Consider the following 23,911-nt stretch of genomic DNA (forward strand, 5'->3'; position numbering starts at 1 on the left):
AGAGAGAGAAAGTCTTTTCCTGAACTTTTTTTGGACAGGGAAGAAGAAAAAATAAAAAATGAGTGTCAAACACTCATTTTAAAGAAATACGCATCAAGGCAGCAGGAACTAATGGTGTCTTTTCCACCTTATGTCATTCTGAACAGATCCTCAGTTCAGCCCCAGGCATTATCGGGCAGTATCAGTTGAGAAAATATAGTATGACAAGACCTGGCACCTGCTCACAGAGAATATTGACCTTGTCTTCTATGGTTGTTTATCTCCACTGCTTGGGAGTTCATTTCTTCTTCTCCTTGAGTTGTTTACTCAGAGAAAGCCCAACCTTGGTCTTCTGAGTCTGGGCTGTGTGCCCAAGAGATTAATGCATTTGTATGTATGACAAGGTTGTAAAACAGCAGTCTCCAGGCAGCAAAAGCAACTACCCATCCTCCCACATTTAGATCTAGTTTCGAGCAAACCCAGGAATGTGATGTTATAAAGCCAGTTCACACACTAAAAGGGAACCTCTGGGATGCCCAGAATTCTGCCTCAAGCAGAGTTTGACCCTTAGCAGGAGCTTCATAAATGCCAACTGAATGAATGAATGATACCAGGAATTAGTAAGTCAGCACAACTTTAGAACATGATATTTAGTGATCACAGATCGCTTCCTGTGCAGCTGTCCCCTTGATGCCCAACACCCCAAAGCCCCAGTTTTTTTTTGTTTTATTTTCCTACCTTCACAGCATTGGGAGCCACTAAGTGACTTGAAGTGATATCAGAGCAGAATGGATTTTGGTTCTTCCAGCTGTACAAAGATACGGGGTCCTATGTACTCAGTTGACAGCCTCACCATACTGACTTAGACAAGGGTTGAATTGCCCCTCCCTGCTTCCATCACTAACCTGAGACTGTGCTTGTGATTTCTACTCAAAGTTGCTCTCAACCTTGTCTTCAACCCTAATTCTCTTGGAGATAGCTGATGCGGGAAATGACAGGAAAGCAGAGCTCCCTGCCTCTACTCCCCAGGAAGGTCCCTACTTTAGGGTCCCAGGCTGCTCAGCCTCATCCTGTCCCACTCATGCCTCCTGGAAACTATCAAGGACATCCTCAAGGAAAGATAAAAGTGCTCCACTGCCTGCCAGGAGGTGTAAACTGTAACTATTGGTCTGCTTCCCAGCTTTGGAGTTAAGTTGGTTCTTTACTTACAATATATGTTTAACCTACACATTTCCCCCCAACTGCTGTAACTTAAAGCTATGCACAGATCTCTAATAATAAGCTATACGTATGTTGGTGCATGTCCCATACTGGAATCTAAGGACTTGGAGTGCCCTTTTCCTTTAAGAAGCCCCTATCCATAGTTGAGCTCAGTAAGCACTACCGAAGTGTCTGTATAACTGAATGAGCTCTGAGACATTACTTGGCAAAGTACATGAACTTCATGCTATACCTATCAAGTAACACGATTTTACATCTTGGCAACTAGCACTTATCTATTCACATTGTCAAAGAACAATAAATGTCTCCAGCATGCAATCAAGGGTGCTAGACAATTAGCTTAATCTCAGTTTTGGAAGAGTAAATTTCATTCTTCAAAGCAAAAGAGATTAATTCTAGTGATACCTTTTAATTAAGCTAGCATTAACCTAAGTAGGAAATATTCCAGACTCCCCACTTAAGCACTAGTAGGAGGGTGGAAGTTGTTTGGAGTCATAATTAGCTCAAGCTCTTTAGCCTGCATTTCTTTATCCTCCGGGATTTATCCCCTTTCCATGCATAAGTCATCCTGATGTTCACCTGCTGGCCCAATGGTGCTGGCACAGAGGAAGACCCCAAGTACTAAGACATCCAGGAGAAACCACATCACTCAATATTCATGGTTGCTATGGCACCTCATAGGATTTCAGGAGATTCCCAGCAGGTGAGGTTCCTTTGTGGATAAAGGGAGAAGATGCTGCAACAATCTGGTTCAACCTATTTTTACCATATAATAATCTTCCACCCCCAAATTTCATAACCTCCCCATCCAACATGAGCTTACAGGGTTATGTTAGTAAGTTCCTGGAATTCAGAGAATACCAGGGAAGTCCGGTCATCAGGTTTGGGCTGGGGCTCTCGTTACTCATGACAAGGGCTATGACTTGAGTCCATCACCTAAGATTTTACCACCTCAATCATTTTTGTGTTAATTTATGTTTCAGCAAAAGCCCATAGGCCATGGTTTTAGGAAGATAGTCCTGGTTTTGTTGATAGAAATGAAATGGTAGCATCAGAAACAACACAAAGATTATTTATAAGGTCTCTAGTTCTTTACCTTCAGACTGCATCTATCTATTCCATTTCATCTATACAGTATATATAAAATATATACATTTTGAACACATGTGGCACTTGAATAAATTCTTGTTTTCAAGATTCAGGCAAGCTGAGCAAGGTGGCACATGCCTATAGTCCCAGCACCCAGAAGGCTGAGGCAGGAGGATTGCTGTGAGTTCAAGGCCAGCCTGGGCTACATAATGATCTCAAGGCTAGCCTAAACTACATAACAAGAACTTGTCTTAAAAAACAAACAAAAACAAAAGCAAAGATTCTGGCAATATATTAGTATTATATGTGGACTGAATTTGACAGTCCACATTCTGGCAATATATTCTGGCAATATATTAGTATTATATGTGGACTGAATTTGACACACACCTGTGTCCATTCTCATTTGTGGGGAGTGGCGGAGCCATGGCTGCGCCAGAGTCAAGCCATGTAAACAAATTGTTGGGACTAGAGCAAGGCCAGTCCAGCAGGTGTCTGACCTTCGTGTTCTTCCCTGCTAACTATAGCACAGATAGCTCTGAGAGTGTTTTGCTTTCAGTGTTCTCAGCAAAACACTGAGACCTTGCACTTTCAGCCCCATTGTGTGCACTTCCCCCCCTTTTTTATAGGTTTATAAATAAATAAAGAAGGAAACTATCCTGAGTTGTTGCTGTCTCTCCATCTGAGAGGTCAGGTCCCACCTGGTCCCAGCTTTTCTTTTAGTATGTGCCTTGTTTCTTCTTAATCTCCCATTGCCCCCTTTGGGACCCCACTTCCCACACAGGTCACAGGGGTTGATGCCCAACATGGGGCCTGAGTATGGGGAACTTACGATGCTGAGATGAGGAGACACTCTGGGAGTGTATGCAATTTAAGATTAAGGTATGGAGGGCATTGAGTAATCACTGGGTGTAAAACAATGGGGAATTCAGGATCTGAAGTTCATTCTTTGCATATTTAAATGCTTAGATTTGCTTAAGGTTAGAGGAATGCCTATTAAGATTGCACAGTTTGCTGACTTTCTTGACTTTGCTTGTTTGTTTCCAGAAGAAGGAACTGTAAATTTACATCTTTGGGAGGGGTAGAAAAGGAGCTTGGAGTGGTGCTGGGGAAGAAGCAGACCAATACGGGTCTATCTAGACTTCTGCAGACTTTTAAAGGGTTATTTACCAGGAAAAGGCCACCACTTTCCTCTCTTCTCACCACTTCTCTTGGGCCCAGCCGGGGGAGGGAATAGGGCCAATAGGCATATGTGAAGTGGGAACCAAGGAGTTACACTGCCAAGCCTGGAGCCTGGCCCAGGCAAGGGAGGTGGGAAGAACCCAAATGCCTGCTTTGCGTTATGTCAGCCACAGTGGGAACATGGGCTGTGCACCCTGGCTTGGGGCACCCAGTGGCAACTAAATTAAGAAACAAAAGTTTTCATATGGTTATGATAATTAATTGTTACTACTCTTGTGGTATATTAAATGTATTCATGCCTTCAGATGCATAGGTCTTCAAAATGTACAACTGAGATTGTTTATGATGATAAGCCCTTTCTTTCAGATTCAGACATCTGCCTTTCTCTTGTGCTCCAGATATTTGTGATAGGAGGTTCATGCCAAGCCAACATGAGGTCATCAGTCAATAATGATATTTTTAATAAAAACTTATGTGATGTATATGGTATGTATGTGCCACTACATGTAGAGATGTTTAGACATGAAGCAGTCCAAAAAATGTCACACACTTCAATGACATCCCATTAAAGGACAACAAATTAGGTGAGAGCTTCTTATGTACTCGACAGAGATGATTGATTAAAAAGGCTATTCTATGTCAAAATGGTGATTTAAAATGTCATCATAATTGTAGTGCTAAAATATTATGTACAGCTTTTGATCTCAATTTTTCTGTGTAAAACTATATAACAGTTGTCTATTAACATTTTATAGGGATTCAACTACTAAAACATCTGTGGTTGTTAAGAAATAACAATTCTCTGGCTGTATTTTATATTTCAAGGTGCTTGATACTCAGATAAAATTATAATAGTTAAGCTCACTGCTTCAATTACAATGTAATGTCATTAGCCTTAGCCTCCAGATGTTCAACAACTGAAGTCTAGAGACCAAAAGCTAGAAAAATAGATTGATTAAGAGGACAGCCAATATTTTGGCCCCAGCCCTCCAAGGTCAATAAGGACCCAGTACATGAGGGAACCTTTTCAGTGACATTCTACAACTCAGTGAGCCCCCGATCTTCTGACCAAGGATTGTTGGACTACAGAGGAAGGAGATCAACAGTGTATAGTGTGCCTAAGGAGAGTCACCAGGAGAGAAAATCTCCCAAGCTTTCACGGAAAGCAACTTGGTCAAGCAACGGGCTGGCACTGACCGAAGTACTAAGAAGCACTGTACATGGTTCTAAGATAATTTCTGAGGAGACTTAACTGAACTTGATAGCAAAAAATTAATTTTAATTAATACAGGTCTCATTTTAACTTTAATTAATACAGGTCTCATTTAAAACATCCAGCAGAAAAGTAAAACCACAAGATGTATAAAACAATGCCATAATAATAAACTAGCTATAAAAAGAAATTCAAATCACTGACAATTTCTAGCTACACTGGTAGCTAACTACTGTTATGGGTTAATTGGCTGTAGAGGGTTAAGTTGCTAAACACAGGGACCTGAAATCCTTGGACTGGGAATTTTTAGCCTAAATGAATAAATCTGCTCAGAGTGAAAAGGGTTTGAGATGGAAATGCCTTCACAGAAAAAAAAAAAACTTTCATTGTGGACCCCTGGAGGAAAAAAAAAAAAAAAATATATATATATATATATATATATATATATATATAATTTCTTGGAGATCTTTCTATATTCATAAATGAGCCAACTGCATCCTTCTTAATGATGGTACATTATTCCATAGTATAGATGCCACATAATTTATAACCATTTCCTATTGATAGAAATTTAGCTTTGTTTCCTTTTGTCTTTTGTTTGTTTCCCTTTTTTTTTTTTTTTTTTTTTTGTTTTGGTACCGGGAATTGAACTCAGGACCTTGCACTTGCCAGGCAGGCACTTGTGCCACTGAGCTATATCCCCAGCCCTGTTTCCCTTTTTTATTATAGATAGAGATGCACTTCCAGGTGTAATCTTATATTCAGACCTAATATTGCAGCAGGTCAGTTTCCTAAAATAGGAACCACTGAGTCAAATATTTCAATTGTAATAGCTATGGCCAACTGGTCAGGTCTTCCAGAAAGACCTGACCAGTTAGCACTTCCATATTATCACTGAAAACTATAAATAACTTACATAGGAAAACATGATAATCAAGGGCTATTTCATCCTTTTCATTTGTGCCTTATGCTCACTAGAGAGGCTGAACATGAACATGCCTTCAGAGAAACACACTGGCAACCTGATTATCTTCTAGGAATTGTTTATGCCTTTTGTACATTTCTTATATCAGTTGCAGGAGTTCTTATATGCATACAGTTTTGATGCTGCAAATATTTTCTCCCAATTTTCACTGAAATAAATGTTCCCAATTTGAGCTATTTTACTTAATATTTTACAATCCCTAAATTTTAATTTCTCTCCATGTTTGTTTTATGATCCACCTGAGTTGTACTTTTTAGAATCTGAGGCAAGAGTATAATTTCATCATTGTTTTCAAATCTCCCAGTTGGTTTAAAATTGTACTTCTATAATCAACATATATATATATATATATATCTTTAATCATAATATATATTTGCATGTATATAATATATACCTGGATTTATTTCTGAAGTCTCTATTCTCTCTTATTTGTTTTTTCTTGCACAAATACCACTTTTTAAAGTGTTTACAGCTCTATTATTTTGATATAGACATTCCAATAGAGTAGATACTGTTATTTTATTAAAAAAATTGATTTGCTTAGAACTTTTTAAAAAAAACTTTAGATTCCAAAAATATAAACAGTCCATGTGAAATTTTCATACTGCACTAAATTTACAGATTAATTTAGGAAGAGTTTATGTTTCAATATCACATTTTTGTATCTAGAAATATGATCGAAATCTCCATTTGTGTCAATCCTTCATAGCCTTTGAAATTTTAATATAATTGTATAGGTCTTGCGTGATTATATTAGGTTTATTACTGGCAATTTTTTGTTGACCCTCTAAATAAGATCTTTATTCATCACATTTCATTGGACCAGTTGCTACTGAAGTACAGGGAAGCTGCCAATTTCTGGTTATGTTGTATTTAGCCAATTTAATTGTTTTTTAAAACCCTTGTTTTCAGTAACTTTTCAGTTGATATTCCTCTGTTTTCTAGGTAACTATACTTGCTGCATACAATACCAGCTTTTCCCTACCCAGTACATGAAACTATGATTTCTTTTATTCAGTGAAGGACACCCAGATGAATATGAATATTTGCCATGATACAGGACATCCTTTCCTTGTTCCTGACTAGGTTGGAGAGGCTTCTGTTTCCCTGGGAACTCAGATGTTTGCTGTATGTTGCTAATAAATTCCTTCATCCAGTCAAAGCACTTTCATTCTATTGCTAGCTTCCCACAAGCTTTCTTTTTATTAGTTTGTTTCCTTAAGGGAACAACACTGCATTATCAGTGCTTCTTTTGGACTCTCATGAGATCATGATAAGCTGTTGTTAATGTAACGGGCTGCATTAAGAGATTTATCCCTAATAAACTACCTTTGAATCTTCGTATAAATCCTTCTAGGTTAGAGTCTTAATGCATTGCAGGATTCAACTGAGTAATTATTTAGAATTTATATTTCAAACTGAGATGGGCTTACAAGTTTTTTAATGCTGTCTTCCACTGATTTGAAGAATGTGAAGTTTCCCTATTTTCCTTCACCTATAATAATTCTAACAGGGGAATTATTTCTTGAATACAGGTTTGATGGAATTCACTTGTAATATTACATTCTACTAGTATAATAGGAGTAGACTTTTGAATACTTTCTGTTTCCATTGTGGTTATTTGTCTGTTCAGGTTTGAATATCTTTTAAAGTAAATTTTAGTGAATAATATTTTTCTAGAAAGTGATGCACTCATCTGGATTTACAAATTTATTCACATGAAGCTGTAGGTACCCCTTACACAAATATAAATATCCATATTTATAGTCTAACCTTCTCCATTTCTAATGTTACTTTTTAAATGAGTTACCTATTTTATTGATCATTTCAAAGACTATTTTTGTCTTATTGATGAAGTCTACTGTTTATTTTAGTCTTTTCTCTCAAGATCTTACCTCATTCTGTCCTAGTTTGCTTAGTTTTATTTTGATGCTTTGTCTAAATTTTTGTAAAATGCCCAGTTCATTTATTTTTAATTCTGTTGCTAATATACACACTTTTTCACTTTAAGATGGGAACACATGATCCTTCTGCCTCAGAATACTGGGATTATAGGCATATTCCACCATGCCCCAACAGATACATTCAGGAGTAAGTATTATCTTCCTTCAAGTACAGCTTGACAGATATGTTCCATCTTTTTACTCTCCCTTACCATCAGCTTCCCCTCTCCCTCCTCCCTCAGATCCACTTCCCATCACTATAGAATCTGCCTATTTCTTAATATCTTTTATTTTGCTTTTTAAATTATGTACATTTTAGGTTTCTCATATCAGAGAAACCAGGTGATATTTAATGTGTGTGCTTTATTTCACTTAGTATTATGGATTCAAGATCCACTCATTTTCCTACAGATGACTATAATTTATCCTTCTTGATGGCTGAATAGTACTCTATTGTATACATATATCCCACATTTTGTCTATTTACCTGTTGATGAACATATAGGGTGCTTCTATGATTTAGCTTATTTCTAAATAGGTTTCAATTTCCACCTGATTTTTTCTACTAGAAAGTTTTCTCATATTTATTTGACAAGTAAAATCATTTATTTATTTGTTCATTTATTTATCATCACATTTAACAATGTGATGTTTTGAAACATGCATTGTGGAATGGCTAATTGAACTAACGAATGTATTGTCTCACATAATACCCATTTTTTGTGTTGTGGGAACACTAAAGTCTACCTTTGCCATTTTCAAGGCGCAATACGCAGTTATTAGCTGAAGTCACCTAGGGGGAGCCACAAATTCCAAACTGAGTCTGTGGGGTATCCATGCTTGTTCTTGTCCTGCCCCTGAGCCAGACTGGAACAAGGAAACTCGCCGCCCTTTTTTGGTCACAGCTGGAGCCCTAGGGCTGATGACTGCAGGGCAAGAGAAGAGACCATAAACACTGGGGAGACTACAGTTTCCTCACTGCCCCCACCCCGTCTCCTCCTTGTCCTTGCAAGAATGCCTTGTTCTTCCTACGAGCGTACCACAGTCGCCATTACTGTTCCTAGAAATGCCTGCTGCCCTTCGCTCACTGTCCTTGACTCCAAGGTAATGAGAAAATCCAAGGTTCTTTGCTCGGGGCCATCTGTTCCCCGAGAAAAACTGGTCATTCCAGATCCCTGCCTGCACTCCTATTTCATCTCTTGCTCTATTTTTTTTCTACCGTGAATGCTAACGGCAAGCAGGAGATGGGCACCCACTGTAGGGTCCTCAGTAGTCACCTTGTGACAGAGTAGCTCTCTTGGACTTATACCTCTTCTTGAACTGAAATTTTGTACCCTTTCAGTGTTTCAAGTCCATCCTCCTCTGGAGTCCCTGGTAATCACCATGTGAGCCTCTGCTTCCGCACAGAGCACAAGGATGGTTTTAATCTATGAAGGATAGACTGAAACTTCAAGGGGTTAGATTCGTTTTCAGTCCTGCTGCTGTTCATTTTGTTTTGCTGCACCTCGGGAGGCCTTCATTGTGGGTTGCACAGATCTGACACTACCCATGGGCATATCGTCTAAGGAAGTTCCTGATGGTGAAGCTGCCACCAGTGTGAGCAGCTAAACTTAGATAAGCTCACACCTAGCAGAGTTTAAAATCTCCTAAATAATATAGTCTTGAACGTATATGGTTTCAGACTCATGGATTTCCATCTTTGATGCATCATGAAAAATAATGTCTCACAGGCCAATCCCAAACCTTGGAATGGTTCATTTTCTTTCATGACGCCTCCAAATGTGCTTGACGCCACCGTTTGGAGCTGCACCGAGCTGCTCACTAGTGCTCCATGAAAGTGGCTCATCTGGCCAGATCTGTAGAAGCTCTCTTCTCCCTTGATACCAGAACTACAGAGCATGGGGGTCTATTTGCTTGTTTAACATTCATCATGGTGATCGGAGAGATTCTGACCCCGTATTCTGTGACAGCGCCCAGGATTTATCTTCTTAGAGAACTTCACAGAGGACTCTGATCCATGGCAAAGTCAAGAATCACTGTTTTAATACATTTGTTAAGCTAAAATGTTAACAGCAGTACAAAGTTCCATTCCTTAATATTCACAGCTTTCCGAATCTCTCTCCAGAGATTCCAACTTCTTGCCATTAAAGCACATTAAGTATGTGATCATTTTTACTGTGACAAAGGAGGGTGGGATACAGTCTAAGTTCCTGAACATCATGATGGGGAGAACTGGCTCTTAGTCACTGTATAGGACAGCAATTAGTTAAAGAGTCAAGCTTGTGTTAATATTGCTCCTAAGAACACTGACAGCCTGATGTCATCTTCATAGATTTAACACTTCTAAGTGGCAGTTTTTCATTATCCTACACTCAAGTTGCACACTGAAATACTTGTTTTACACAAAATGTCTTAGGGCGTTTATAAAAGTTATGTCAAACTATCCTTAAAAACCAGCTATTATGAACTCTTTATTACTCTATTATTATTAGAATATCTTTTGATGTTAAATGTTTTATTCCTAAAATACAAGTGTTAGACTTTGCACTCTTTCTTTAATACAGCTTTAGTGAAATATCTAATTGACATACCATGAAAGTCACCCTTTGGAACTGTACAGTTCATTGGTTTTAGTATATTTACAGAGTTGTACTACTACCACTCTAAGATAATTTTAGACTATTTTTACTACTCATAAACCATATATCAATTATCCATTCTCCCTGCCCAGGTCACTAGAAACCACTAATTACTTTCTGTCTCTATGGATTTATCTGTTTTAGACATATGAGCACTTTGCTCCTTTTTATGGCCAAATAATATTTCACTGCACAGGGACACCACATTGTTTACTTCATTAATCAGCTGATGGATATCTTGATGTTTCTAGTTCTTAGCTATTAAGAATAATGCTTCTATGGGCATTGTGCATAGTTCCTGGGTGGACATGTTTTCAATGCCTTTGAATACGTACCTAGGAGTGGACTGAAGAGCTCTTTAAGGATTTAGTTAGTAGAGAATGAGAATAAATTCAAACATTTTATTCACAGGTTTGTCAAGTTCCTGAGACTAAAAATATGTAAGTAGACAAAAATGAGTTTCCAAATAACAATAGTCAGAACATAGGTAATACTCTAGAGAAATATTTATTGACCTTGCTTAAGTTTAAGTAAAGTTTAATACTGTTTAATTAGAGAGATATTTAAAAACACTAAGAAAACAATATAATAGATGTTTTGCTCTTTCATAGCATAGGTTTTTAGAGTGAAAACATTGTTTAATAAAGCTGCATCTCAGTTACTGATTTATGATTTCAAAAATATACCTCTTGCACTGTACATATATATATATACACTGAACCACTATTAAAATTCTAAACTATATTTTAAGAATTTAAAGTCATTTAAAATGATACTGCTGAGCCTACAGTAGTTTAATAACAGAAATACAGAGATACATGTTATTTAACTGGAGAACTTTTTCATGTAAGAAACTAGAGTCTTAAACCCTGGCAAACAACTCACTACTTTCATCTGAGCATACAAGAAATAATGTCTTTTGAGAAAATTATGGTTAAAATCATTTTTATATTCTTAATGCAAAGATAGAACAATGAGAGCTAAAATAATAGGTTGGCCTTTAGTTTGCAAAAAAATGTCAAATTCTTTGAGTTTTTCTACCTTTAAACTCAGATTTACAGTAAATTACACATGTGGGACACAAAATAACATTTCCTGTAAGGTGATCATTTTTATAACTTAGCTGAATTTTTGCAGTGCTGATTTAGTAAAAATTTCTCCAAATTTCAGAGTATAAGTAGTAAATGAAACTATAAAGTTCACATGTAGAAAAATTAATAGCCATTATGTATGTAATAGCTGTCACTTGTAAAGCCTCATTTTGGCTGAAGAACTACAATAGCAATCATGCCTCCCCAGCCCTCATGTAATTTTCCTAGATATGCTTGCATAGTACTCTATAAAGACAGAATCTTTGGAAAAAAGAAGAAGACGAAAACCTATGGACTTTACGTTTTATTGCCAATATACAAAGTACATGAAAAGTATTAATTCTTGCTCTTTGACCTCTTTGTCTGCTTCCTATTGCCAGACACCTTAAATGGGAAAGAAAGGGCAAGGTAACAAAATTAATTCTTTTCGCTACACAGAAGGCAGACACTTCAATGTTTTATTTGCAAAGAGTCAATAGCAAAAGTTACAACTATCAAAAGAAAGGAAAGGATCACTGAAGCACCTCCTTAGTTCCTGAATTTTTCCAAAGAGAAAAAGTAAATGTGAATCTAATACAGGAAAAGAGTTACTTTTTTCTTTCCATAAACTTTTTTGCCTCTTTCAAAAGCTCTTCCACATCCTCCTGGTCCTCGTCTTCCTTTCCCGGTTCCCAGTCTGAATCTTCATCTGTCAGCTCATGCCTGTCTTCCTCAGCATCTAGAAAGCTGTCCTGCAGGTCACACTCACTGGGCTGTCCAGCACCGGCCTCTTCCTCTGCAGCGCTTCTCCCTGGCAAACAGAATATTGGGACGCAACACGTCAACTGCCATTCAGCCTCACTTAGAGATGTTCACTGTAAAATGTCTTTGTACATCAAGAAGAATTAATTTTATTGATATATAGTTCAGTACTACAAATTTTTGAAAAGGGCACTAAAATGATCGGTTGTTATTTATGATACTGACTTTTCTTAGCATGAAGTTCTGGGAGTAACATGTAAGAGTCAAAATAATAGTTCCTTAGCAACATCGTAATCACAGTCATGCCACCCCACATTCCGATGTGATAGAAAGTACTCTGTTCCAGTTACTTGCCGCCTCTTCCTGGAATAACACTACACACACACACACACACACACACACACACACACACACACACACATGCCCCATTGACGTGGCAAGGAACATGACCAGAAGTGTGTGCACCACTTCTAAGTAGAAGCTTTGAGTCTCTGTGGTTCTGTTTGACCACTTCTCCTCTGCCACAATGAACAACAGCATGCTCCAGAGACGGGCTGAGCCTTCAACCTGGCTTCTAGGGTGAGAGTACATGTGGGGCCGAGCCATAGGCAGCTCACAGATGCACCAGGAAGGAGAAATACACCTATCTGTTGTTGTAAGACACTGAAATTTGGGAGGTTTCGTTTTCACAGCAAACCCAGCAAAGTCTGTCTGGACATGCCAGGACTGAGATCAAAAGGAAGATATAACTTTAATCCCTTAGGAAAGTTAGTATTATGAATCTAAGGTTTCTTACAGTTCATGTTTCAGTAAGACTTACGGTAATAGCCAGTAGAACTTTATATATATGAAAATATAAATATTAATAATGTTAATATAAATACAAATAATAATATTAGAAAATTTTTCTGTCTCCAAATTCCTTTATCCCTTTCCCTACTCTGTTTTGTGTTCTTTCCACAGGGTGCAGCAAAGCTGGTTGAAAGTTAGGTGGTAAGAAACTCAAGGATGATATGGGACATTTCAGAACCAACTAGGAAGACTTTACCCAGAAACCTCAGTAGCCAAGGACAATCCCTGGTGGACAGCAGGTATATGGGCTAAAAATATTACAGTCTGCTGGGCAACTCAAAAAAGTTCTACCATGCAGACTGCATCAGTGCTCTTTCCAAAGAGGATCTGAGATAGCTTATCTTAGTAATTAAACAACAAAATGCAAAAAAATGAAACTAAGAACATAAAGAACAAAATATATAAATTTCAACCTGAATTTTTAACATAACTATAAACTGAGCATCAAGTTTCTTGATAACTGAGCTGAAAAGGATACATAATATATACTTTACTCTTATAGAATAATACAAGTCTGTCAGTTCCATAAGAGAAATCTTGCAATACACTTATCTGTTTATGTATCTTTACTTCCCAGCAGACATCTCAAGGAAATGTTTTACGTCTAGCTAATTGCAATTTCTCATTTTTTACATATGTTAATTTTTTTTTTTTTTTTGGTACTTGGAATCGAACTCAGGACCTTGTGCTTGCCAGGCAGGTGCTATGCCACTGAGCAACATCCCCAGCCCTCAATTTCTCATTTTTAAAAATGGAAAAATGCATTTAAAAAAAAAAAAAAAAACACTTGGGACTCCACTTGGGACTCCAGGGTAGCTGAAAGTTGGGGAAGTGAGCAAAAAGAGAACACCAACATCTGTTCTTGTCTATTTCCTCTTGGAAGTACCTCATACAAACATTCTGCTGTACATGCACTTGCACAGGACCATCAAGGTATGTGTTCATCATGTCTCAGCAAACTGTTCCCCTTTAGATTTAGACAGTATCTTAAAGAGTTTATGTGCAAAACAGATGTAAACGTGAAACAACTTTAAATTCTCCTCCGGCCTCATTGGCTGCTCCTTCTTGGTCTCCTTTGCTGGACTTTCCTTAATTTAACAATCTCTAAATTTTGGAATGCCTTTGTTTCAGGCTGGGACCTCTTCTCTAACCCAGTCCTTGCTTGACTCCATCCAGTCTAATACCAAAGCCTCCAAACTTATGTCATAAACCTCAACCCACTGCCCTGAATTCCAGACTTATTTACCTGACTGCCCCTGTACTATTTCCACCTGCGTGACTGGCATCTGCAACCTAAACTCTCAGAACAAAACTCCTGCGTTGTCTCACTCAAATCTGATCATTCTTTTATCCGTCTTCAATATGATTCCTCTAACCTTCCAGTCTTCTGGCTGGAGTCATCTTGAACACCCTTTACTAAAAACCCAACTCCAATGTGTCAAGAAACCCTATTGGGCCTATCTTTGTGTGTACTCACTACATCTCACTACATCCACGGTAAGACTGGTTCAGACACTATCATCTCTGTCCTGGATGCAATGACCTCCTAACCAGGTTCCTTGCCTCCACCCTAGCTTTTTCTACATGAAGAACCCAGAAAATCTGCAATAGATTTCTACCTCCTGCTAAAAAAATTCTGAAGTCCTTAATTCAAGGTTTTGGCTTCCAAGCCCTACTTAACTGGCCCACTGCTAGCTTTCCTAACATTATTTCATGCCACTCTCTACTTACTCTCCCTGTTCCAGTTCTATCTACTCTTTGCTGTTCTTCTGGGAAAACCTGCTACTCCCACTCCCTGGCATACTCTACCTCAGACGATCACCTGGCTTGCCCTCCCTCCCTCTGTTTTTTTTGTTTTGTTTTGTTTTGTTTTTTGGGGTTTTTCTCCGGTACTGGGAACCGAACTCACGACCTTGCGCTTGCCAGGCAGGCGCTTTTGCCGCTGAGCTAAATCCCCAGCCCACCCCCCCCTTTTTTTTTTTTTAATGTCAAATCATCAGTGTATCTTTTACCATTATATGGGTGATGGTGCCTCCTTCCCCCACACTCTTGCTGTTCTGTTCTCATACAGACTTCTCCTCTTAGCAATTATCACATGACATCATGTAATTGTTTATATGTATGCTGTCCACATTTGTAACGATTCCACAAGGGCAGGGCTTTGCATCTATTGCACTCGCAGCTCCTACACCAGTGCTTAACATGTGGAAGGCAATTAGTATACATTTGCTGAATATACAAATAGATGAAAAGTGAAACATTTCCAAATTGAACATCTTTTGTTTTACAGAACCCTTCTTATTTAGTCTACACCTTTGATCACCTTTGGTTCTATCACTATAATGAATTACCTAAGATAAGAAACTTTTATTTAAATCTTGCTACATGAAGGGACTTCAAGCCTCAGTGAATACTAGCACTCTAGCAATTTATTGAGCAGATTCTTCTGTTGAGGTAGTAAGGTTTTTAATCAGAAGAACCTCAATTGTTTCCTCAAAAAATGTTTATAACTATTATTATATTAATTTGATATTTATATTTATAGATTTATGTTCCTTTAATAGGAAGTCCAGTAAATACCCAAAATATCTGTAACAGAAGGGTAGCAAGTAGTCAATTTCATCCACTTTACTTCACAGCAAAGGTTTCAAATGAATAAGTAAAATAATGACCTAAGACTCCCTGGACATCAGCTCTATGCTCTTTATTAGCGACATCCTGTAGATACTTCTTAACATGGCTTTAAGTGCTAACGTGTTATTACTTTTGTGGAAGCTAATTAATGCTCTCTTGTAGTGGGTTCAGTGAACAATTTCAAATATTTGCAATTGTTATCTACATGGGATTTTCCTATTGCTTTTAAACTGTTAGTTGTGTGATGCTGATTTTAGAACAATATTGGTTTCTGCTCTTCAGTGTAAGTGAGCCTAGGGGTAACAAAACTTAGCAAATACATTGACCCAGTGAAATTGTTGATCTAAATTATGACATGATTTCCTAAATCACAGGAACAATTTCAGGAAGCATGGCTCTGGAATAAATGTGTCTACCACCTAAAAATAAAATGTTCACCTTTACCATAAAAATTAATGTTCTATTCCAAAAGGAATATGGAAAATGCTGAAAACAAGAAGAGGAAAACGCACCTCTGTGCATCTGCTCCCTAACTGGGCAAGCTGAAACATACAGCATGGTGTATAGGCATCTGGATTTAAAGTGATGAAATGAGCAGTTTGCATAACACTTGCAAATAGCTTTGCCTGTTATATAAAAATTCAAAATGGGTAGAAGATCTAAGTGTTAAAAAAGAAATATTGAACCTGATGAAAGATAAAATGCATAAAACTTTTGAAGACATAGGTGTAGGCAAGGACTTTCTGAACAAAAAATAATACCAAGAATAAACAAATGGAATCATATCAAATTGAAAAGCATCTACAAAATGAAGGAAACAATTAAAGAGTGAAGAGACAACCTACAGAATGGGAAAAAAAAATCTTGCCAGATATTCCTCATAGAGGTCTAAAGAACTTTTAAAAATTAGACTACCCAAAAGAAAGACCCAGTCGAAAACTGGGCAACTGAAATGGACACTTCTCAAAAGGCAGACAAATGGCCAATAATACATGAAAAATGTTCATCTCTGGCCACTTGAGAAATGCAAATTAAAACTATATTGAGATTTCATCTGTATCAGAAAGAATGGCCATCATCAAGAAATCAAATAATAACAAATGTTTGGGAGGCTGAAGGAAAAGGGAACCTTTTGACATTGTTGTTGGGGATGTAAACTATTACAACCACCAATAGAAATCAGTATGGAGGTTCTGGGAAAAAAAAAAAACAAACTATAACTAGAAATCCATTCAACTAAGGCATTCTCCTTCTAGGTATCTTCTCTAAAGAGTTAAGGACATCATGTTACAGTGATACATACATGCCTGTGTTTACAGGAAGGAAACAGTTAAACCTTGGAAGGGGCCTATCTGTCTAACAACAGATGAACAAATAAAGAATGCATTATTTATACGTAATAGAGTAGTACTACTGTGCCCTAAAGAAGGGTACATTTGAGTCATTTGTAGGAAAAGGGATGCACCTTGAGACCAGAATGTTAAGGGAAACAAATCAGATATCCAAGTTTAAATACCACAGGACAGTAGGATTTTAATCCTAAAGAACAAAATAAAAGATAATAGGAAATAAGGAGATAGAGTTTTGCAAATAGGAAAATGACCAGGAGATGGAGGAAGAGAAGACAGGGAATGGGGAAGGGATTAAAATGTGTTATGTGCACGTACCAACTCCCCATGAGGATGTGATCATTGTGTAAGAAGTGTGCACTAATAAAGATTTAAAAATTTAAAAGAAAGCTTCTCATACACGAAGCTTTTTCATTAGAGAAGGGAGTTTTTTAGTTAGAGAACCACACAACTCAGTCCTGAGGAGGTGCATTAGAAAAGAATCCTACACCACAGTCCAGTGCTGTACAGAGAACACCACTGTTAGTAAAAAGCTAGAAGTACACAGATCACAGCAGACCTAACAAAGAACTGTTTAATGTGCTAATAAAAACTATACTTTTTGTAGTTTTATTTTTGTAGCCGACTCCAACGGATGTGCAAAGAAACAGAATACGTAATTTTAAAAATTAAGCGCATTTTTGCATTATATTTAGTTGTTTGAAATATAATGATTACATGTATCTGAAAAACCGGAAGTGAGCTTGTTTCTTCCAAAACAAGGTGAACTTGGAAGAAATTCTTGTTCTCACTCTATACCTACAATGCTTATAGATTCCTTACTGCTAGTTATTGTTACTGTTATTTGGTTGTCCATCCCTCTTGCCCCCAAAAATGTCTTAAAAATAGCATAGTTTGAGAGAAAGAAGACTAGACAAGGGGATAGAAATCAACTGGGTACGTTAGAGACTGGGTTGTAAATTCTGGCTTTTCTGTTTATGCAGAGTAATTTAAGAATGACAGTTCCGGTTTTTGTATCCAACATTTTCTTTACAACTTAAAATTTTACTACAAATTCTTATCTCCAGAACTCAGCTTCCAGTGTTAGTTAATGAGGAGAATGCCTTTCCAGATCTATCACAGAAGAAATGCTGGCTTCATACAGAGAAAAGATCTTTTCAAACTGATTTTATGGAACAGCTTTCTCATATTAAAATCTAAGATGGAAAATGCTCCTTTACAGATTAAAAATTTAATTATTTCCTTTCCTTTCCCACAAATCTTAGGACTTTCATTAAGTAAAGAAACACTTTGGCTCAGATCATTTACTATATACTATGAGAATATTTTTGATGTTTCATTTTATACCTAAGGAGTAATTCTAGATGCATCAGACACTAATCATATTTTGAGAAAGCAGTTTGTATACTTCTGATTTCCACTTTGTTATACAGAAAGTTTATTCTTTAAACACCACTGCACCAGGCACTTGGATATTCCTTACTCTTTCAGCTTTCCCCCAAGTAAGTAGTAGTTTACAGAATTTCATTTAAGTTTCTCTGACTTTCCTCAGTAGCTTTCTTTCTAGCTCTCACGGTTCCAACTTTTGGAGGGGTGAGGAAGGTACATATAAACATGCATATACACCATTGCAGAACTACTAAGACATTAGTTATCAAAGAACAATCTAAATTTTCACTCATGAATGGTACCAACTGCCTGGAAGAATGTATACCACATAACAATAGATGCCAGAAAGAATGACTCCAGTCATCAGATGAAAAAAAACACTGATGACAATTTATTTTAGATGCTGTCAACAGGTAAGGTAGCTAAGAAAGCATAAAACAAAATTTTCCTGGCACTGTTTACTACTGCATTCAATACACTGTGCAAAAACTGCAGCCATCTGAAAACATGTGGAAACTTAGCAAAGTCTTAAATTAATTAGATATGCAAGAAACTTAACAGATGACAGTAGTCAAACCTAAAAAACAATATACTATGTAAACTGTTACAGGAATAGAAAAAATTTATAGACTAAAGTGTTTTCAGAGTACTACAAAGTAGAAATTAAATAGTAAGAATTTAATGTGGGTATTTTAATGTTGGTACCATGTTGAATCTTGTTTTGTTATGTAGTTATGATACCCCTCCTTAAGTTGAATATTTAATTTTAAGAAATAAAACAAAACCTGTCCAGTTCTTCTACTACCTTAAAGATCAATTTAAAGTTCTCACATCAAATCTACCCTGATAAACCCCAGAGAAAGTATTCCTTCTCTTGCCACCAGGATTTCAGAGCACCTCCCCATAAGCAGGGAAAGCCAGTGGTAGTTCTCCTAATGGTGGTTCAGCTAGTTCTTGCATTGCTAAGTTTATCATATAAAATATAAGTAACACATGAAAAAAATGAATCAATACATACATGAGATTACAATCTTGGGTAATGCTAAACTTTAAAGATTTTGGAGATGTGAAAAACAAGTATGTTAGAATTCTATGTTAGTTATTTCTGAATGAGAAACTATAGGAAGATTTTAACATTTAATTTAATATTTGAAATGCTCCAGACTAAGTTTCAGTGGGGGAAGGGATGTTCTAACCACACCAGTACATAACAACTCCTGAAATTACATACAGTAGTCTTCCTTATCTACAGAAAAAATGTTCCAAGACTTCCTGTGGAGCCTAAAACTGGAGTTAGTGCTGAACTCTACATACACCACGTTTTTTCCTATAGATACACATCTATGATAAAGTTTAACTTATCGATGAGGCACAGTAAGAGATTAACAATAATAACCAATAGTAAAATAGAGTAACTATGACAATATAATACAGTAGAAGTTATGCAAAACTTAGGTTGACTGCAGGTAACTAAAATAATAGAAAACTGTGGATAACAGTGGACTACTGTGCATAAGGCTAAATTATTGTCTAAAAAATCTAGACTGTTTTTTAAAGAAAAACTAAATTTCCAATAAAATAAAATGTGCTTCTTAAAAAGTGAACTGTTGTAAAGCATATTCTTGATTCAGAAGATACTTCAATGATAATTCCAACAAATTTTTCAAAGAAAATTCAGACAATATAAACTATGTTATATGATGCAAAATGATAGCTTTTAGGTACAGCTCCTGTTTTTGTGAAGATATACAAATGTCCTTTCATGGGATAATGCCATATTATAGTATTGCTGGGGAAAAAGCTACTTTCACTACCACAAATACTACATCAATATAAACAGCTCAGAAGAAGGTATAGGTATAACCTCCATACCCTGTTAGCTGAGATGAAGTGCATTTATATTTGAATACTAAAGCAACAGAGTTGCAATAAAAAATATCAAGTGGATTATCCTACTGTGAAGTTAGTTTCACTGTTTTATCCTAAGTGGGTTTTATGTACGTACACAGAAGTGCAAGTGAGCATAGCCTCAACAGTGTGTGTTTTACTCTCATTTTGAGGGTAGTGACATTGTTTGCTCACCCGGTCTTTGCATTATATAAATATTACAAAGAAGTTGTGAAAAGGAAAAAAACGTAAGAATCCAGAAACAGGAGAAACAGAAGGGAAAATGGACTGATGCAAACAGAACAGATAACACTTGATATCTGTCCCCTCTCCTCCCTTTCCCCAAGTTTAGTTTCTATCCGGGACCCCTGTGGTTCTTTTGATGAAAGTGACTCTGCCCTGGTTCAACAAAATGGCCATAGTGATTAGTTCAAGGGCAGGAATGCAATCAAAGCTAGTAAAAAGAATAAATTTCATTATTTTCCTTAGGAATCATGGTCAAAGTTGTTCATTCTCTCCTTAGATATAAATATGGGTGTTTATTATATTAGCTCAGTAAGGATGCATTTAGTCTTTTAGCTGGGAGACAATGCCCTAGAATGGTAATGCCTCTCTAAAGACAGAATGGTGGTAGGAAATTGGGCTTTTGGGCAATATTGCTGACATTATTAATGAGTCAAAGCAGTAAATGTCATTTAAATCCAGCCCTACCTCTGGCCTTTTCAGTTATAGAAGTCAATGAGTTCTCATCACTTAGACTTCTTTGAAATGCTGTGTTTAGTTACTGATGAGCCAAAGAATTCTAACAGATGCAAAGAAAATATCTATGGTGAGATGATGACTCGGGGTCACACTTGCTGTACAAAAGGTACATAGCTTTTTTAATCTAAGAAAATTCACTAAAATCAGCAATTCACACTCACAGAGTAGAAATAAAAAGTTTTCATAATAACTGGAAATTGTATCAAGGTTTAACAGGAGAATCGTAAAAAGGGTTCTTTTAGAGGTTCCTGAAGTAGAACTACTTACCCTGAAGTGTACTGTGTCTATACTCTATCCTGTGCTGGGGATTCTTCCTGAAAAAAAAATAGAAAAAAGTTTTTGCAAGTATTGACAAGTAATAAGACTATTTTAACTAACCTAGAACCTAAATAACCTACAAACAAGATTAGGCCCCACTAGGTCTCATAGTAAAAAGCACTTGCTTTTAATTGTGGTACTTACTGAGCGCCCACTCCATACCAAACATATTTTTAGATATAAAGTAGTGAGCAAAATAAAATTCAAACCTCAAGAAATTACACTCTAGAAAGACAAGGTGAGATAAAACATTATATATCATGTTTCTAAGATCCAACATAGTACATTTCTAAAATCTTATAACACAAAATAGGCAAATAGCATCTAACATATCACACAAATGCTAATTGTATGTGTGCATATATATATGTTAATATATTATGTATTAATACAATAATACAATACATATATTTCACATATACATTTTCGAGAAAGATACTTATAGGGCCATTCTTGAATCCAAGAAAAAGCCCAATTTAAATAATTTTTCAAAAGAACACCAATCACTGGTTATGAGAAAACAGGAAGCTCAATATTTTTGAAATTTCTAAAGTCAAACCAAAATTGTTTCAAGATCATTTGATATTATATGTACTTATTTTCATCCCATTATTTTACTGAACACGCTTGGGATATATGACTTTCTCCAGATAACATAAAACTCCCAGCAGCAAAAATCCAAAACAACTGCTTAATCCCCTCTCTAGGGGGAAAAAAACAAAGGATAACTATGGTATACTACCAATAAATACATGCTGAGATGTACAATTTTCTAATATGCCTGTCAGAAATAATTATATTTATACAATGAAGTTTCATTTGTTTATTCATTTAGCAAATATTGGCTGAATATTTTACTATGTTCTGGCTCTATGTTGGCATTGAGGCTGAAATATTTAAAATGATACATTACCTTTAAAGAGATAGTCTAGGGGCAGCAGCAGGACAGACATTAGGTAAGCACTTTTTAAACTGTAAAATAACAACTTTTTTGAAGATAAGAAATATTCCTTATGATAGTTTTTAATAAACAGGTACTGAATCGTGCCATAGGCCTTCTCCTTCTTGGGCTAAATAATCTTATTCTTCATTTTCTTTCATTTGGGCAAATAATAGGTTACATATAGATCCAAGTTTTTCTGTAAACCTTCCCATTTACTTTATATTTCCACACCTATTCCAATGGATAAAAATGGCCAAAGTTCGAGGAAGCAGACCTCTAACCTCTGACACAGAAAAAAATGGAGGTGGAAAGAGAAGTTCCAGTAAAAACCCTAGAATCTTTACAGCACTGTTGAAAAGCCCTTTCTGTAATATGAAAAAATTTCCCTCTCCATGCTGTCCAGTATAGCAGAAACTGACTATATATGGCCATTAAGCACTTGAAATACAGCCAATAGAACTGAGGACCTGAATTTTAAAATTAATTTAATTTTGGTTAACTAACAGTTAAATGTAAGCAGCCACATGTAGTTAGTATGGCTACCATATTGACCAATACATGTTTAATTCAACAAACAATAAAAGGAAATAGATCCTCCTTGCCTAGCCAAAATTAACTTAAAATTAAGATTAATTTAAAATTAGATTACCTTAACCCCCAAAAAAACATCCTCTTATAGGCTGACCTCCCCCAAAATTTTATAGGTAGAAATGTTATTACTGAAAGTAGAAGTATAGTGACTAAAATTGCATGAGGGTGATGTCTAAAATGAAAAGTATCCAGTGAGAGTCCTAACCCATCTATTGGCTGTCTAAACTTCAATTCCCCCATTTGTAAAAGGGGAGTAACAATGGAAGCTATACTCAGATGAAACTGCTGCGAAACTCCTTGAGCCAAAACATAGTACATCCTTGGTCTAAAGCCTTGGTAGGTGGTCAGTAACTAACATTTGCCATCAATTCATTCATCACTTTTTCAAAAATAGTCACAGAGTACTTATTTTGTATGTCAGGCCCTATGTCAGAGTCAGTGATATTCCTCATGGCTAATGCTATAACTTTTTAAAAATAACTTTTCCTACAATGTGAGCATTAAGCAGTGCATAAGTGAACTGCAGTTAATTAGGGTCATAACTCAACAATTTTGAGAAGTGGAAAAGAGATTCTACATCAGATTGTGTGGTTGGGGTAATTAACCCAAATCTGACCTTTTGATGGAAAAGAAACTTCAAACTTGAAAAAATAAAATGGACAACTTAGATGTGATGAAGAGAGCTACGAATAAACAAAGCTACATTGATGATTGCTAGGACGATCTTTCCTTACTAGACATGCTGGTACAAGTCACTGGTTTGTCAAATTCAGTCAGCAAAGTACAGTTAATGCTGGGCATCAGGGAAGAAGGAAAGAAAATGGAGGCCACTAATACCAAAGGATGGGAGGGGGAGATAGGTCAGCAGCACAGCGCCTGCCTGGCCAGCGCTAGGTCCTGAGTTTGATTCCTGATACTAAAAAACCAAACAATAACAACAAATAACCCCAAAGGATTCTTCAATCCTTTCTTCAAGCCTTTGAGGCTTTTTTGGTAATAGTTCATTTTGAAAAATAATTAAATCTACAAATATATGTACAAGAAAGAACACTAAAATTCCATATACTTTCATTGCGATTCTCCAAATATTAACATTCTACATG

At 36.5% G+C, this 23,911-nt stretch overlaps 1 protein-coding gene across 6 annotated transcripts in view; it reads right to left on the reverse strand.

The window, feature by feature from the left end:
* Nucleotides 1-10,735: 10,735 nt before the first annotated feature.
* The window catches only part of Aplf (aprataxin and PNKP like factor), a 110,529-nt gene continuing 97,353 nt past the window's right edge, over nucleotides 10,736-23,911 (reverse strand). For all 6 annotated transcript variants that reach the window (XM_013514729.1, XM_013514732.1, XM_005385664.2 and 3 more), the window contains 2 exons: nucleotides 21,224-21,270; nucleotides 10,736-12,132 (listed from right to left, as the gene is read on the reverse strand). In XM_013514729.1, the coding sequence (XP_013370183.1) occupies nucleotides 11,930-12,132; nucleotides 21,224-21,270 (250 nt within the window). In that variant the 3' untranslated portion in view covers nucleotides 10,736-11,929. The remainder of the gene's footprint in view (nucleotides 12,133-21,223; nucleotides 21,271-23,911) is intronic.

This window comes from Chinchilla lanigera, unplaced genomic scaffold, assembly GCF_000276665.1.
Source record: "Chinchilla lanigera isolate Chin_1 unplaced genomic scaffold, ChiLan1.0 scaffold00023, whole genome shotgun sequence".
Lineage (NCBI taxonomy): Eukaryota > Metazoa > Chordata > Mammalia > Rodentia > Chinchillidae > Chinchilla > Chinchilla lanigera.